Consider the following 18,055-nt stretch of genomic DNA (forward strand, 5'->3'; position numbering starts at 1 on the left):
AACCGTGTGAGCACCAGATAAAACGGGACCTACTTATCTGAAATTTTAAAATGAAACCCACAGTAACTCCAAAGTGAACAACGAAATTAAAATGTGACGATAGGCCTACCATGGGTAACGACAAGTTGTAGGACTTACATAGGAAAATTATCAGGCGATAATTAAGTGTTTTTATGACTTGTTTTTAGAGCTACTATGGAGGGATAACCAACAAAATATTTACTTTTCAATAAGACTATTATCAATTTACAACCCAGATATATTTTTCAATGTAGTTTATTAATAAATGGCTGGCATGCATGCCAATACAAAGCAAAGTAGCAACATGGCAATTGTTTTATTTGAATCACTATAGGTTATTTTTTCCCCACCTGACACATGGCCTAGTGCTACTACATTGTGTTTAATTTGCAGGTTCAAGCATGGTTAAAAACATAAGCATAAGAACAAATCTAAATCAACTTCTTATACATAAAAAAACAACAACCACATAATCAAGGATAAGTGGTCTTATCAAGGCCTTGGTGACATGGGAAACATACATTGCCTGGCCAAAAAAAAAAAAAAGGTCTCACACTAATATTTCGTTGGACCACCTTTAGCTTTGATTACAGCACACATTCGCTGTGGCATTGTTTTCACAAGCTTCTGCAATGTCACAGCATTTATTTCTGCCCAGAGTTGTATTAATTTTTCCCCCAAGATCTTGTATTGATGATGGGAGATTTGGACCACTACAAAGTCTTCTGCAGCACATCCCAAAGATTCTTAATGGGATTCAGGTCTGGACTCTGTGGCGGCTAATCAATGTTTGAAAATGATGTCTCGTGCTCCCTGAACCACTCAATTTGAGTCTGATGAATCCTGGCATTGTCATCTTGGAATATTCCCATGCCATCAGGGAAGAAAAAAAAACATTGATGGAATAACCTGGTTGTTCAGTATATTCAGGCAGCCAGATGACCTCATTCTTTGGGCACAATGTTGCTGAACCTAGACCTGACCAACTGCAGCAACCCCAGATCATAGCGCTGCCCACACAGGCTTGTATGGTAGGCACTAGGAACGATGGGTGCATCACTTCAGCTGCCTCTCTTCTTACCCTGATGCACCCATCACAGTGGAACAGGGTAAATCTGGACTCCTCAGACCACATGGCCTTCTTCCATTACTCCAGAGTCCAATCTTTATGCTCCCTAGCAAATTGAAGCCGTTTTTTGCCGGTTAGCCTCACTGACAAGTGGTTTTCTTGAAGCTACACAGCTGTTTAGTCCCAATCCTTTGAGTTCCCTTTGCATTGTGGAAATGCTCTTACTTTCACTATTAAACATATCCCTGAGTTCTACTGTTGTTTTTCTACAATTTGATTTCACCACACGTTTAAGTGATCGCCGATCACAATCATTCAAAAATTTTTCCCCCACCACATTCCTTCCTCGAAGATGATGTTTCCCCACTGTCCTTCCACTTTTTTATAATGCACTGGACAGTTCTTAACCCGATTTTAATAGTTTCAGCAATCTCCTTAGATGTTTTCTCTGCTTGATGCATGCCAATCATTTGACCCTTCTGAAACAGATTAACATCTTCTGCACACCCACAGGATGTGTCTTTTGATGTGTCTTTCAACAAATGAGAAGTTACTCACTGCATCAGTTAAGGTTAAATAACTTGTTGCCAGCTGAAAAATAATCACCCATGCAGTAACTATCCAATGGGAGGCTCTTACCTATTTGCTTAGTTAAATTCAGGTGGTGACCTTTTTTTTTTTGGCCAGACAGTGTACAATATAATCTCTAGCTGTGAACTGCCATGTTGAAAAAGGAATTTCACAATGGTATAAAAATATTACTGTGTTCTGTACTCAAGTGTACATTACATATTGTACAATCCTGCACTTTTACATACACCCCTATCACTAAGTTCATTTTTAGACTGCTGTACATGTGGGAAATGTCAAATATGATTGGGGGGGGTGACAACATCAAAGTGTTGCAGTGTGTTGCATCAAAGCTTTCTCTTTTTAAGCATAGGATTCACTGAGATAATGGGAAAAAAGGTTTTGTATGCACTCCCATGCATTACATAAATGAACATTCTGTACAGTAAAGGTTTGATGGTCAATATGAAAAATGTGAAGATATTTTCATCTTTTTCATGTATATTTAGTCATAACTGTGATCTGAAAATACAAACTGTCCTATTTGTATCCAAAATGTATTAAATAGAGAGCTCAAGTTTTGAAATCAAAACTGCTCACACAAAGCCCATAGTTTTTATGTTCTCTATTTAATCTCACTTCATCTTCTTATCCGCTTAATCCATTTCAGGGTCGTGAGTGCAAAAGGGTGAGCAAAGAAGCCCAGGTGTTTGTCCTCAACTACTTCATCCAGATCCTACTGGGAGATACCTTGTTCTCACACCAGCCAAGATATGCCACCCCTTCATGGGACCCTGTGTTGAACAACAGCTCTACTCTAAACTCCAACTGTATAGTCAAGCACTTCACCCTATCACGGAGAGTGAACCCTGCTACCTGGTGGAGAAAGTTCATTTCAGCCACTTGTATCCATAATTTCATTTTTTCAGTCATTGCCCTGTGCACATGAACACAGGTGAGGGTGGGGACGTAAATTGACTACTAAAGTCAGAGATTTGCTTTATAGTTCAGCTCTATCTTCACTACTACACTCTGGTACCTTGGCCACATAAATGCCACTGCACCTAATCTATGGTTGATCTCATGATCTCTCTTCCCATCACTTGTGGACAAGATTGTTAAATATTCAAACTTCTCCAATTGGGGGACATTCTTGCCCATACCCAAAGAAAGCATGCCATCCTTTTCCAGTTAATAACCATGCCCTCAGACTTGGAGGTGCTGATCTGCATACTGACAGTTTCACACTTAAGTCCATGCTGAAAATCTCTGTATTGTTATGTCTCTGTGTGTATTCTGGCTGTTCTGTGTTTTATTTGCTTTTGGTTGCAAGTTTCTTGAGGTTTTGCAGCTCCAGTTCCCTTTTTGCTCTTGCCCTGGTTTTGGCTGATCTTCCTTGGAGTTTGTCCATGGGCCAGTCAAGGACCGCCACTGCATGACTATGTCATCTCTCTAAAATATATAAAAGATCTATGCATGCACATTTGAAACAACCTAGAGCTCTTTTGAGTTTTGACTCGTTGCTGTTCGGCATGATTTCCTTACTGGTGTTGTTCCACTGTTTCCACCTTAACTCACAAAATACTGAACCATTTCTTAATTTCATGTCTCTGTTCCATTTTTTTGCCCAGTTTACTCCATTTACCATTAGTTTTAGCCTTTGTTACTCTCGTTCAGCTTATGTTAACCCATCCAATAATACCTGCCTGGCAACTCCTGAGTAGGAAAGAGACTATCTTCTATTGACTAGTTTGGTTCCAGACCCCACAGTATGTTCAGAGGTGAATCCAATTATATCTAGCTGGTATCTCTCAACCTCATGCACTAGCTCCAGGTTCTTCATCCCAAGTGAGGTAACTTCCCATGTATCAAGAGCCAGTTTCCTCTGCCTAGGTCTGCAAAACCAAGAGCCCCTCTGTCACTGCCCTTTGCCCGATAGGCACTGCACCGCCCACATTAGTTTGAACTTCACAGGTACTGAACCCACATTCTCTACTTTCAATGATCAAAATGATTTGATCAAATTATCAAATCTGCACATTCTTCTCATTGTAAATGGTTAGCAAAGGTTAGTGCAAAACATATTGACCTTGTTTTCCAATAAATAAGAACAAATACATACATAAATACAATTTAAAATCTCTGACTCATTTAAATACTTATGCAATGAACGAAAATAATATAAATAAATGACATAATATCTTGAAATAAAGCTTTTTCCCATTATATATATATATATATATGAGTTAGTTAATTAGCAAGTTCTTCATGGTGTTTCATGGTGTAGGGTTTAGACGCAGTGAGGATAAACAGATGAAATGAAAATTACATGGTAAATATAAAGTATTCAAATTTTTTTCAATTTAAAATGTTCATTGTGCTTATTGCAGCAAGTCAGATGCATGTACACTTTCAACCATATTCTTTTTTGTTTATAAAACCACTTACACTGCATGCATTTTATTGATTAGACAAAAATAATAAAAAAGAAAAAAGGTAAAAAATGCTGGCATATCTGCATAACACTTTCAGTGATAGCACATTTTAGCATTGAGGTTGTTGTGTCTACTACTGGTAGATTAAATCTGACAGATAAACTATTTTGGCCCAATAAATTCCATTTGCTTGGATAGTGAGCTTCTATCCAGGTAGTTTTATGAACAAATTTATTCAAATATTTTCTATTCATATTCTGAAATCTCTTTTGCTGGTCAGACTATGTATGTGTGTGGTTGTACCCTAAATTGCCAGCCCAGTAAGCTCAAAATGGTTCAATTGGTGTGGGTTCACACGAAGTGTCAACCTTTCCAGCCAAGGATTTCAGCCAACCTTATAAGCACGTTATATCTGTACTCTTGGCCAGTGTCATAATCTAAACCCCTTCACTGTGACACACCAACCAAATGCCTTCCAGAGGCATTAGAGTGGTAACACAGCAAAATCCAGAGGGAGCTCTGGATGTAATATTAATACCTTCAGCATTAATATTCGCAACCATCTGGCCCTGAGATCCTTGAGGTGTATCTGCGGAGTGAAGTCAGTTGAGAAATTCTCCTCTGGTGCACCTCCTCCATCACATCGATCACTCTCCTCTGCTGATTGGCCTCTTTCTTCTCCCACTGGTGAGTGGACAGATATCTTCACAGCCTGTAGGGGGTACTGTTTGGTGGGAGGCCAGCTACAAGCAAGTGGACGTCAGTCTTCTCATGCCTCTTCTCTTGGCCAGGCAGGATGAGAGGACGGGCTCGAGCTTTGGAGCCTGAGGCGTTCGGTTGAGTGCAGAGTATGTAGCAGCCATTGCCCCCTAGGAAGTCAAACCACACACTGTCTGAAGGACTCACCATGTGCAGCAGTGAAATCAAATTGGTTTTATTGAATAATGAGCAAAATTTCAGCTTGTTGATACAATAATGCTTATGTTACAGTGTTTCACAGAACAAGATGGTGGCATTGCTATACTTCATTACAATACAAAGGATATAAATAGTTCCACTGAGTTTTACCTTGACCAGCTGCACATCCTGTCGAATGAGCTGACCCTGGGACAGCTGATCATGGTTTACAATCCAGGGGTGCCGGAGGACCAGTGGGGCGGTCAGCCGCTGGTGAGGGTCCACGTGCAGCATTTTAGTTACGATGTCCTGCGAACGCAGAGTTTTCAAAACTCTGGATGACATTTCTTGAAATCATATCAATAATAATACCAACCAATGCTAAGACTATTTAATATGTGTGAGGCAATGACCAACTGCACCACCAAAAGTTACTAAATGTTCTTTTATCATTTATGGGGAAGCATTATAACCTTCGCAGCATCAGACACGATATCCCAGTTGCCCCCGGTCAAAGAATATTTGCCACTGCCAATCCGGGCCAAGATCTCCTCTGGGGTGTCATCTGGGCTGTTGGCAAAGGGTGTGAATCTGGTAGGAAGGAGAATACAAAAGGTTGAGAGTATGAAAGTGTATTCAATCATTTCTGTTCAAAAAATAGGTGGGAGTATGGGATACAGAGATCAGAGAAACTTATTTCCTTCTTTTTTCCATTTCCCAGATGTTATTTTAATCACCACATGTGACCAGGTTGGATGAATTGAAATGTAGCTTTTCAGTCATTCTGATTACAGGGAGATTTAAAGTTCAGTGGACAGGTGCATTATATTGTTGATGCCCGATGGCACAGTTACTCCGTGTGCCTGCTGTTGACCTGCTCCTGCTTTATGGTGTAATCTCTCTGATCATACTTCAGGAATTAGCCCTTTTCCTAGAGGTCATGGGAAGCAGGGGTCTTCTAAAAGGTGTGTGGTCTTGTCACTTGTTTGCATGCTAGTAAAATGGACCCAGATGGGATTCTATTTAAAGTACGAGCAGGCGGCACACAGCTCTGGGGCCAATTCACTCCCACACAGCCAAGCTGTCAGTGTGAGAGAACATATTGCAAATTATCTATGCTATTTTGATGGTAGGAGCACAGAGTGGAAATTTTGTATCTACTAAAGATGTTACTAACTGTTTAAACTCCAGTGACAAGCCTTTCACAGATTGAACTCTGTGCAAGATCTGACAATCTATGTGGAAAAGTTCATAGGTAGAACTCACAGGTTTGAAATAAGTTATATTAAAGTGTAAATTGGTTGACAGTTAATACATCAGCTAACTCTGCAACTGTAATTGACAGCAAAGTTTCTTGGTTTAGCTGCTGGAAAGTTAAGGACTTTGCAAGAAATGCCTGATTGCTTCTGAAGCAATATTTGGCATGCAAAAAAAAAATTTAAATTTAAAAAATCCTGCACCGATGCAAACACATACGTAGTAGATCATGTTTTATCTAGTCATTATCACTGCCAAATTTAGAGGTGGAGCATCTATTCGCACCATCTCAAATGTGGAGACATTAACAAAACCTGAGAAGCTTTCTGTTCTTTTTATAATAATGGAACAGGAGTAATGGACGTTCATGTTCCATTTCACTATGACTTATACACTGCTGTAAGGGTGAGCTCACATAAATGCTGGGGTTAGGACCTTCAATATAACCACCTAACTGCTTACCCCAGATTCAGTTGCATACTGGACAAAGTTTTACATACACTTATCCAGATAAAGTTATGGTAATTCATAACTTTGTACACAGCTCTAATGCTGTGCTAGACTGGAGTACACCTGCATTGCTGGGGGAGCATGGCACTGTAGGGTGTAATGGTTTCCCCACTTGAACACATCTGGTTGAGTTCAGGAAGAGCAGGATCGTGGGAGTCAGGTCAGGTGCGTTCAAGTAGAAATAATACTGCAGAAGCTCCACAGGACACATATTGCATAGTGTATCTTCGGTGTTTCCGAAATCCAATATAATCCCATATTGTTTACTTTACTTATGTATCATGTAGAATGACATTTTTGAAACATGAAAAATTGGAGACAGAGAGAGCTACAACTTACCCAGCGAGCATGGTGTAGAGCAAGATCCCCAGACTCCAGATATCGCACGCTGCATCATAACCCTGTTTCTTAAGAACCTGCAGTTCACACACACACACACACACACACAAAGCAGGTCACATCACCACGTGACTGTGCGGTGGCAGGCATCCTCTACACTCATCACATATCATTTAAGAAATATGTGGTACAGAAGTAATGTACAAAATTAATTTCATGCAAATATTATAATAAATATTATTATAATTACTTACTTATATTATTATAAGAACTCCTTCAAACATACACTTACAACCGTAGTGATAGAAAGAGGATGCTTCAATACCTCAGGAGCCACAAAGTTAGCAGTGTAGCAAGGGGTCATGAGGAGGCCATTTTCAGCTCGGAGCTGCTTGGCAAAGCCAAAGTCACAGATCCGGATCGACTCAGGGTCCCCGTTCTCATCCGCATACAGGATATTGCTTGGCTTCAGGTCTCGGTGTACGACCTTTGCAGGGGTATGAAGATGATGAGTCAGACGGCAATAAAATGAGACACTGTAGCAAAGTGCTCCTAAAGGGAGGAAGGGAGACGGAGAGGGAGAGCGATAGCGGGGAACAGACCCCCTGTGAGTGGAGGTACTCCACGGTCTTGGTGATGGTGCACATCACGGCAGAGGCCTCGCACTCCGAGAAGCCCTTGTGGTGAAGGATTCGGTCCAATAACTCCCCTCCACGCATCAGCTCCATGACCAGGTACACACACTTCCCATCATCGTAGACCTAAGCCCAGCAGTGTTGTTGAAAAAAGGGGGGAAAAGGAGTCAGTGACACCAATGTTTAGATAAGACTGGTAAGGAGAGATGCCTGAGGTGAATGACTGTGTTAGACTGGGAATCCCTTTATCAATAAAGTCTTTAGTTTGGTTTGGTCTTGGTTTTTTCTGTCATGCTGATATGCCCCAAGCAGACAGTCTGACAAGTATCTATGTTTGAAAGCTTGCGTGTGAATAAAATTTTGACTCACGTCTTTCAGGGTAATGATGTTCGGGTGCTGTCCATACCGCAGCAGAATCTCGATCTCCTCTGATGGGTCTTTTTTAGCTCTGTCAATGATCTGAAATGAAGTTACCCTGTCACACTGCTGCCAAAAAAAGTGAGTGCAATGGCAGCTGGTTCAAGTTGAGATTGAATTACACTGCTCTCCATAGCAACGAACAATTCCCCAGGAAATGAGGACGAGCGTTCAGAAAGTACTAAACAAAAACTTTCAAAGTGGCACCAATTGACACTGCAGTTTACAGCAACAAGCAATATGTCAGGAAATGGGGACAAGGACTCAATAGGTGCTAAATCAAGTTATCTAGATCAGGTTATCCATTTTACTTACTAAATTTGTACTTTTGCTGTTCTGTGCAGCTATGACCGTACAGCAATTTGAGCCAAATGCACAAAAAAATGCTACTGGAGTTCTTCATCGCTGTGGTTGGGACTTTATAAAAATGTGACCAGACCAATGGAAGAAAGCAATTGCCTCACTTTCATGGCATATTCCACGCTGGTGATCCTGTGGATGCATCGCTTGCACACCGAGTATGAGCCAATGCCAATGTCCTCCTTCAGCTCATAGCCATCGGTGAAATTGATGCTGCTGCTGTGGAGTTGCTGAAATAAAATACAAAGACAGAAACAGTGAGACAAGAGGCATACCTTAGGGTTGACATCTTTACATTACGCCTGAGGTGTGGCTTTTTTTTAATATGAGCTAATGTCATAATCTACTTATGATATAACGCCGGTTACTCAATTGTGGCCACGCTCACTGACCCTTGAATCCAAAGCAGTCTCAGGTTTCTGTAATCACTGACCAGTCAGCTCAACTGATTTGCCACTGTGTCATCCTGCTTGAGTCCTAGATGAAAGAAAATCTGCAGGAACTCCTTTTGAGGAGTGCGGATCACGTTTCAGGTACATAGTGTATGTTGAGGTATACCAGAAAATGCTGTAATCATAAGGATTTCATGACACTGATTTTTGCAGACAACTTTTAATGTCTTTGGAACAAATTAAAAATGGCATTCCATTTTGCAGAAACATTCAAACATGCCCTTCTTTCCACTGCATGCGACAAGTAACGAGAAACCTCAGCATAAACCAAAAAAATGTTTTTTTGAAGAAAAAATTTAAAAATGCCTGAAAACAAATAACTATGCAGACCATAGCTGCCTCTGTAGACAAACGCAGTGGTGAGCGGAAAATCTGTGCTGTTTCATGGCAGGCTTGTGACAGTTTCTGAACAAATGGTCCTTCAGCACCTCATCAAGGGTTTTCTTCCCAACACAATGGTCTTAAGGGTTTAAGATCTCCACCCACATCATTGGACCAAATCACTAAGAAGATCCTTCTGCCATAATCAGATCAGCTTTTGCTGATTCTTTTTCTTTATTTCTTTTTTTTTTTCTGTAGCAACAGGTCTGGAAAGATAGCCACAGCCAATTTAAGAATACACTGCAAAGGTGTTGACTGCAGTGAGACTGATCAAATCAGTGTCTGATCAGATAATCTCAGATAAAAATTATTTGCGTATATTACAATAAAAATACACCATTGATCTTAATATTTGCAGCTTGCAAGTTCTTTTAATTTCCAAAATATGAATGTGTCAAAGGTCACTGAAGGCCACAGTGAAGGCCAAACTCCTTACATGCTTTGCAACACCTCTGAATAGCTATGCAATGACAAAGCAGCTGTTCTATTTTGTAGCATTATAGCATATTACACAAGCGCTTCTTTAATTAATTTTTATAAAACCATATTCTATCAACCTTATCAACCATATTCATATTCACAATCAACCACATAATGGTTTTCTTTTTCCAGTTAAGAAATTAACCTGAATTGGATGTTAGCATTGCACTCTGGGAGTGGTAGCTTTCTCGCTACACCAATGCAACTCTTCTCACCTGTACTATAGGATTGATGATGTTCTGTCTGTTTTAGCATTGCATTCTGGGAGTAGTTTTCTCCTCTAACCAATGCAGCTCTTCTCACCTGTACTATAGGTTTGATGGCATTCTGCCTGGTCTCTGTTATAGATTGCTCCTGCCCCAGGTTACTGGCCACAAAACTGAAGCCTCTAAAAAGCTGATGGGCATTAGCACTGGGAGGAACACCAGGTGAATCTGAGGGCAGACACATGCACATGCGCACGCACACACACACTCACACGCATACACAGAGACAAACATACATATATACAGACACACACTCCCTTAGAATGGCAACTAGGACACAGACTCCGCTATGGTTAAAAGCACACAATTGCGCTCACGTTATTCATATTTGATGGCATAGAAAAATTCTAGCAAATTAAGTCAGATAGAATTCTAAAAAAAACTCAAGGAAACAGGCTGGCTCCGAAAAAAAACAACTTTTTTTTTTCTATTTTTTTGAAAGCTGTGCTGAAACGTTACTGATCCCACATGCTGTACCCACCTTCAATACTATAATGATGCATTATTTACTACTTTCAAGCACGATCGACCAAAATGGTCTATCACTTCAAGGTAAATAATGTTGTGAAATAAATATTGACAGGGATACAATGTGACAGTCAATGATATCAGTGATATATAATCTATTCACTTCTTTACATTCTACACCTGGATAACAAGTTGTGAGTAGCTATACACTAGCAAACAGCCACCTGTTGGAGTGCGGCAGGTGAATTCAGGGTCAAAATGGAAGGTGTCCTCAGGTCTGCCCACTGCTGGCTTGAATGGAGGTTTGATCTCTTTTCTATACAATTTCTGTTGGTCAACAAGGCAAAAAATATATAAATATACTTTTATAAATATACCCATTTTCCCCATTTTTAAAAAACCTTCAGTCCTGATATTGCTAGTCAATCCTTGCTCCCAGTTGGGCTATGTATAGGTGGATTTATCAACAATAAAAGTCCCTTTCCCTATGTACCCTGATTTCACACACCTAGAATTCTCATCCATATCACTTTAATGTTTTGAAAATGTTTTCACACTTGTCCTGAAAACTTGAGACCTCATCCAGAACCGATTCTGGGCTTGCTTGAGGGAGGGGCTCATTATCACTGGTTTGCTTTAACACACAAGAACTCTATCCAAACCGTGGATTGGTTGTGCATTTCCATACATCTCTTTTCTGCACATATATTTGCAAAATTGTAGGAAGAAGCTTCATTTGTTTGCTTTTTATTATTTTGCTTGGAAAGAAAAAAAAGCACCTGCAAATAAGGAGCCATTCTCATGAGATTTTTGTTGGATTGTACATCTATAGATAACACCATTTACACTTCTGTCACAGTCCATAATCTAAAAACTCTGCTTCACTCACACACTTATTTCCCCTTGTTTAAAGTTTCAGCCCTATTTCTGTTTTTAAAAAAGCAATGTTATGACTAAATCACTGTATTATTAATGGTTGATATGGCAACCTGAGAGCAGAGGAGGAACAGACGAAATGGCCTTCCTCGCGATTGCGTGGAAAAAGCACTATTCCGAACTGAAGATTCAGAGATTCACTTCTTCCTTGACCTCTTTGGAGTGGGCAGTCTTTAGAAGAGGTTTATGCAAGACCTGTGTGTGTGTGTGCGTGTGTGTGTGTGTGTGTGTGTGTGTGTGTGTGTGTGTGTGTGTTTGTGTGTATGTGTGTGTGTGTGTTGGTGAAGATCCCGCAGGAGTCTGTCCCTTCCTGTTAAATTACAACCAGCTGAATCTATCTCACAAGAAGGTACCAGTTGTGAAAAGAGCACACTCACTTTCCAGTCGATGGTTGTGAAGAAAGGATGACTTTTGATTTCCTCCACCCCTTCGGGTCCGGCTCCTATGGTAATGACAGGAGGAAAGATCAGTCTACAGTGCCTAGAACAAAATATTCCTTTCTGTCACGCAAAATGCCTCAAGAGCTCAAGAGTTAAGAGTTTCTCCTCAAATCATAGCTAGCTACACTGGCTTGCACAAAGCAACAATTTGTGTTGTGAATTCCTCTCCTTGGCCATACCTTTTGCCAGAGCTTTAAGAACCCATTCTAACTGGCAACATTAACATTCATTCACCATTAACCTCATTAGTCACATGTGACTCTTCAGGTTTTCCCTTCTTCAAGAGCTTTGCTAACAGATCCCTGGGTAGTGTGGCGTGCTTTGACTGACATGTTTCAAAGCACTGTGCCCTTCCGGGTGAGGTAGCCTGCTAGCATGAGAGAGGGAAGCAGACTCTTTGCAATGCACAGTTGCGACACGCTTAGCTGCGCTCGGAAAGACACGTCCACTGCGCTGCCACTGTGTTTCATGAATAATGCAGAGTGTGATTTGCAGCTCAGACAAAAGTAGCATAGCGAGCCTGACGTGACCACCTACAGTTATTTACATGAAGATTCACTTACGTAGGTTTACATAAGATTTATTCCTGTTGGAGGAAGATGCCTTGACACAAGGGAGTGGTGAAATCTTCTTATCAAATATTCAGCTAAAAGGGACATTATTCAGTTGTCTTGAAACGATTTGGATGAATGCTTTTTGTAGCTGTAATTGTGAATGCTAGTGTGCTGTATTCCTGCCTGAATAAAAGAGTGCTGTAGACCTCTGATAGCATAATGTTACCTAATCTGTTGGCAGGGTTCCTTTTAAAGAGGGCTCTCAGTAAGCTTTGTACCTCCGAGCTTAGGAACTGTGGCATGCCGAGCTTTGCCCTGAAAAAGACAAACATTAACTCCACGTTTCCTCAGGTTTCATTTTATTTGTAACTCAAATGTGAAAGAAAACTGAAGCCACACCACACTTCATTCACACAAAAAGAAGCAGACCCTGTTCAAAACCAAAACACCACAAACAAACTACAGATGAAAAAGTCTAGTCTTACTTCAGAATAAGTGCCATGGTCTCCTTGCGGTCTTTGCCTTGAAATGGCAGTGATCCAGTCAGCATTTCAAACTAGGGACAACAATGGCTACATCAGGCTTTGGTGCTAGAGATCCTTACCCCCACCCCCTGCCGCCCAACATTACAATAAGAAGACACATTCAGCATCATTTTAGCTCAGGAGCTTCTATGACGGCCAAAGCTGGCATGTTCTCTCTGTGCTCGGAGTTATGCAACCCACTCTTAACTATGAGGGCGTGAGTATATTTTCAGGCAGCGCCATACTGTAGAACCTCGGAGGTGGGCCAGGTCTTGGGAAGTGCTATGGCTAAATTTGTACATTCAAGGCCATCTTCAAATGCAAGGCCAGGAAAAGACATCAGCCTTACTGATGGTGACCCACACAATTTGTGGGAAAAAACATATAGTATGTAATCTAATAAATGTGCATTTAGTGCACATTTCAGTGCATGCTTCATTCATTTTTGGATGCACTAAAAACAGGAGCTGTTGTTTGCCTGCAGTTAAAGCAGTCATCTTGATGTCTCGATTCTCTGAAACATAATCCTTTCAGCGCTTTCAAAAGCCGCTGTCATTGGATGTGAAAGCTGTTATTCCTATCTGTTTTGGCTCAGCTGAGTAGTGACTGCATTAAATGTCATTAGGTGCAACAACTCCACTGAGTCATGTTTCAGCTCAGGGGAATGAGAATTCTCAAAGGGCACGTCTTCACTCCAGCAGAATCAATATGAGCCAGGCTAAGCACAAAAACTATTGTTTTCACCTTATTTTTAGGTAGGGGGTTCCAGAGCTGCAAAAAATCTCGGTCAAAAATAAAAATGCTGAGTTGAAACTTGACTGAATGTGCTGATGCGGCAGCCATTCAGTGTGATTAAAGAGTAACAGTGTTTTAGGTTGCTATGTGCTTGCAGGTGAAACCTCAGCATTGGACTCTAATTTTAATACAGCAGGGAGAGCAAATTTATTTGAAGTTATTGGAATAATTTAACAGTTCTAATCTTTAATTGTCATAAAATATCACGTGGGGAATGCCATTGTACAGGAAGATGTTTTTATGGTTTTTTGGAGTAGACTGGCAGGCTCAGAGAGTTCACCAAACTGATACCATTTGTAGGTCTAATTGGGTTCACTGGGGAAATGGCCTAAACCTTCTCTAGAAAGTAGACATAGTGCTGTTCCATAAGGTCTCACACACACTTACCATCAATACTCCGAAGGACCACCAGTCAGCACTTTGTGTGTGCCCTCTCCTATTTACCACCTCAGGGGCCATATACTCGATGGTCCCACAGAATGAGTATGCTCGCTTGTCATGATCTATCGCCTCTTTACTCAGGCCAAAATCTGAAAAGGAAAGTGAGAAAAAGAAGGTGTTAGCATTGCATAGCCCTTTGTTGAGTCCCTCCACACCAATTCGTAGCAAAGAAAGATGAGAAATTTCCTTACCAGTGATCTTTATATGACCTTCCTCATCAAGAAGAATGCTGTGACACACAGAACACTTCTAAGTATGTTTTTTCTTAATGCTTTAAAAATGTAGTTAAATTACAGATGCTAACATGGCTAATAAATGCCACAAACTAAACCTAATTAGCTTGAAAACATTTTATGTGGTGTTCACCAACAATTCCTTCTCCTGATTGCTGTTCCCTGCCTGGGGCTCTTGTGTGCATGTGCAGTTGTATGTAGGGGATGACAGGATTTAAGACGTTTGACTTGTCTATGACTGAAGCAATGCAATTTCCTACACGTTACCTTTAGTTACATGCCATTAATCATTTGTCATAGGTACAAGACTAGTGTGTTCAATGTGCAGCTCTGCAGCCCCTTTCAGGGAAAATGAGAACGGAAAACAGGGCTGGAGCTGCCTTCGGTTACACATTCAGCAAGCACCAATTTGTTATCTCTCATTGATCCTCCTTCTATTTTGCTCTCTCTCACCAAGTCAGAATACATGTAAACTTAATATACACCTAATGTTTAGGTGAACTGCATGGATCAGCTGAAAGAGAGACCATGTTTGAGGATTACCCAGACCAGGACAAAGAACAAAGTGCAGGTTTCAGCCATCTGTGGGAGGAAAAAGCCTTTCCAGCACTTCTAAATCCAGCCAAACACAGCTGATGTTAATCACACCAGAACACATGAATTGGTTTTATTTTTTGCCTTTCAAAGTCACACCCACAGGAGGGTGTTCTCACCTTAGCCGAACTGCTGGGCTATAATTGGAATTATGCTGGGGTTTCTGCCTGCATGCTTCTAATCTGCAGTTTGTCGCACTGTGCCTTGAAGCGCCAGGGGTTAAGACCTTCTGAACTGCATATCAAATCAGACCCTGCCTGGGGCGATCGATAGGGCAACACATTGATCAATAGGACACCGTGAAATGGCCAAGAGAAGGTTCAGCCCCTGACCTTGTTGAAGAGCATGCAGAGTAGATGTTAACAGTACACCATATGCCTTGGGCTCACTCACTTTTCTGGCTTGAGGTCTCGGTAGATGATACCCAGGCTGTGAAGGTGGTCCAGAGCTAAAGCCAGCTCAGCCAGGTAGAACTTCACATCCTCCTCAGTGAACATGACCTGCCACATACACAGACAAGAGCAGCAGATGAAAAAACAGTCATGAAAAACATCCAAAACTCTCTTTTAATAGGAAACAGGTTTGATACAGAATTAAGAGAAAGGGATTACTAACCACCCAAAGAACAGTCTCACTATAAATACTGTGCCAGCCACAGTGCTGGTTATATTTCACACAGTAATTGATTTATCTTGTAGATAAGAAGTGGGGAACCCTTTTTCAGGAAGACTACTCTCAGCTTGCTACACAGGTAATTTTAACCGCTGGAAGGTTTATTTAACTTCTGAACAGGGCACATCAGGGGACAGACAGTGGCATACTGAGAAGAGAAAATTGGCTCGCACAGATTCTAACAAGTTCCGGGCAGGAACGTGGCAGCTGTTGTTGGCAGATGACTGTTCCCAGCACTGGCAGTCATTAATTCACGTCTCCCTCCCTGAGGCCCTCTGCACAGAGGAGTGCAACTGAACATCCATCGAGCCACAGCGAGCGTGGTGACATCATCTGACTGTCACTTCGAAAAGGGACCGAACTGGATGCGATGCTAACATAGGGCCGCTGTATTCAGGCTGTATGGTGATGTTAATTCTTATTTACTCAGGAGCAGTGGCCTGTCAGTAGTGGATCCGCCATGCAGTATGTTGCATCTTAAACCAAGGAGCCCATGGCCCTACCTGCCTTGAGTACAAAGCCGCTCTCCAGGTGCTCTCTTCTGCATGCATACAAGTTTGAAGACAGCAGAGGTCATTAATGCCTGTCTGTCTCCAGGTTGTACATCATTTTATTGTCCGAATACAGAGCTTTTTTTCTTTTTCTTTTAAGAGCTGAATTTATGATGTAGCCAAAAGGGTAATTCATCACTGAAGAGGTTGTTCAGTCAGACCGATGGAGAGAGATGCTGGCGATGATGAAGTCGAGACTGGTAGCTAGAGTGGGCAGTTTAGTTGGGGGAACAAGTATGGCCAATGGCTCCCATTAATCACTGTCTAGAGAAAAGCTCTACTTGCTAAAGGTCTGGGGCCACGGGGGAATGGGGGTGGGGTGTTGTTTACAGCAGTGGTGCTGAAAAAGTCCACTTGTAAAATAGCATGCTGTGCAAACTGAGTGGGAGGTTTCCCAAGGAATTCTGTCTAAACAAGATCTATGTAGCACATGTAACGATAGCACAAAATTAACAGTAAACTCAAGCTAGAGTTATTAAAAGGAAACTTGCAGTTTTTAACAATGCTCTACAACGAAGGTGGATGGAGGAATTATTCATGTGATGGCCCTGTCCTGCAGAGGGGTACAATGAGGCCATACTCCTGACTGCCAACTAATCAGGAAATTAATTTCATTCACTCTATCTTCTGTCTCAATATACACGTTTACATGCCTCTGTGTGAACAAAAGAGAAAAGATGGCAAGGTTGCATATGAAGCTGGCCACATGGTCAAAGAGTAGTGATCTCCATCATATCTGAAAGCCCCTAAATGTAATATAGGTTAAATGTAATATAAATGTAATATAGGTTTGCAACAGCTCATTTCACATCACCAAGGAAACAAGTTATTCTTGGCCATCTCAGATTGTGTACATCATCTATACTAATTGTACACTGAAATCATTAAGTTAGCATTTGAACAATATCGCTTCATGGTCTCAGGTGAGCACTGGCACAAAAAAAACCCAACAACTGTACAATCTGAGTGACACCTCTGACGAAGCCTAAGGCTTATTTGGACTACTTTCTTGTATAATTCAGTAAATGCAGGTGATTTGATTAAAAGGAAAGAGGTGTGCAACAGCAGCTAGAATGCACGAAGACCTCCATCGCAAACCAAAGCTGCCATGAGCAAAATACTCAACACACAGAACTATCTGTTTCAGAGTCCCCCATGTATGCCAACTGTCAAGGTAACACCAAAGAAAGTATTCAGTGTAAAACAGCTTAGTATTCTAGAAACAGGACACGATAGAGACTTGTATTTTGTAGCAGCAATACCTGTAACTGCCGTTTGAAGACACTTCACCCACCATAATATGCAGGGTGTCGGCTTTGCAAGGGCATATTCTCTTCAGCAACAATCGTAGACTTGAGATCAGAAATCAGCTGTGATTCCATCTCTCTTCTGAGTTTTACCAAGAGGGGGCAAAACTGTGAGAACAGTGTTTTTTTTAATCGAATCCAGCAGATAGGAGAGATAAGTGATGCAATCAAGAGAATCAACCAGTCCATTAGGGAGAATTATCGTGAAGCACTTGTAGTAATAATTACACCACGGTGGGTCACGTCTTCAGGGAACAGCTGGCAGACATGCCTTTAATTACTCAACATTCCCAGTATAAATCTTCATTAGAAAACCATCTCCGTACCAAGTTAGAATGATGTTATTGCACCAGGAAGTCATATCCTCTGTTAAATGAGCTGACACATATCAAACCACTTTGCACAAGTACACTTGAAAGCAAACTTAGGGACACCTTATATAATGAATGGA

At 41.2% G+C, this 18,055-nt stretch overlaps 1 protein-coding gene across 4 annotated transcripts in view; it reads right to left on the reverse strand.

Moving 5' to 3' along the window:
- Window positions 1-260: 260 nt before the first annotated feature.
- Window positions 261-18,055, reverse strand: part of rps6ka2 (ribosomal protein S6 kinase, polypeptide 2) — a 30,179-nt gene continuing 12,384 nt past the window's right edge. For 2 of the 4 annotated variants that reach the window (XM_081725081.1, XM_027022986.3), the window contains 16 exons: window positions 15,468-15,574; window positions 14,439-14,476; window positions 14,194-14,336; window positions 12,973-13,043; window positions 12,714-12,802; window positions 11,871-11,935; window positions 10,782-10,884; window positions 10,127-10,296; window positions 8,615-8,740; window positions 8,103-8,192; window positions 7,701-7,859; window positions 7,424-7,585; window positions 7,099-7,175; window positions 5,466-5,583; window positions 5,164-5,301; window positions 261-4,964 (listed from right to left, as the gene is read on the reverse strand). In XM_081725081.1, the coding sequence (XP_081581207.1) occupies window positions 4,839-4,964; window positions 5,164-5,301; window positions 5,466-5,583; window positions 7,099-7,175; window positions 7,424-7,585; window positions 7,701-7,859; window positions 8,103-8,192; window positions 8,615-8,740; window positions 10,127-10,296; window positions 10,782-10,884; window positions 11,871-11,935; window positions 12,714-12,802; window positions 12,973-13,043; window positions 14,194-14,336; window positions 14,439-14,476; window positions 15,468-15,574 (1,782 nt within the window). In that variant the 3' untranslated portion in view covers window positions 261-4,838. The remainder of the gene's footprint in view (window positions 4,965-5,163; window positions 5,302-5,465; window positions 5,584-7,098; window positions 7,176-7,423; window positions 7,586-7,700; window positions 7,860-8,102; window positions 8,193-8,614; window positions 8,741-10,126; window positions 10,297-10,781; window positions 10,885-11,870; window positions 11,936-12,713; window positions 12,803-12,972; window positions 13,044-14,193; window positions 14,337-14,438; window positions 14,477-15,467; window positions 15,575-18,055) is intronic. The other 2 variants (XM_027022994.3, XM_081725082.1) reach the window with 2 other exon arrangements.

Source organism: Electrophorus electricus, chromosome 12 (genome assembly GCF_041902795.1).
Source record: "Electrophorus electricus isolate QZ-2024a chromosome 12, ASM4190279v1, whole genome shotgun sequence".
NCBI classification, from domain to species: Eukaryota; Metazoa; Chordata; class Actinopteri; order Gymnotiformes; family Gymnotidae; genus Electrophorus; species Electrophorus electricus.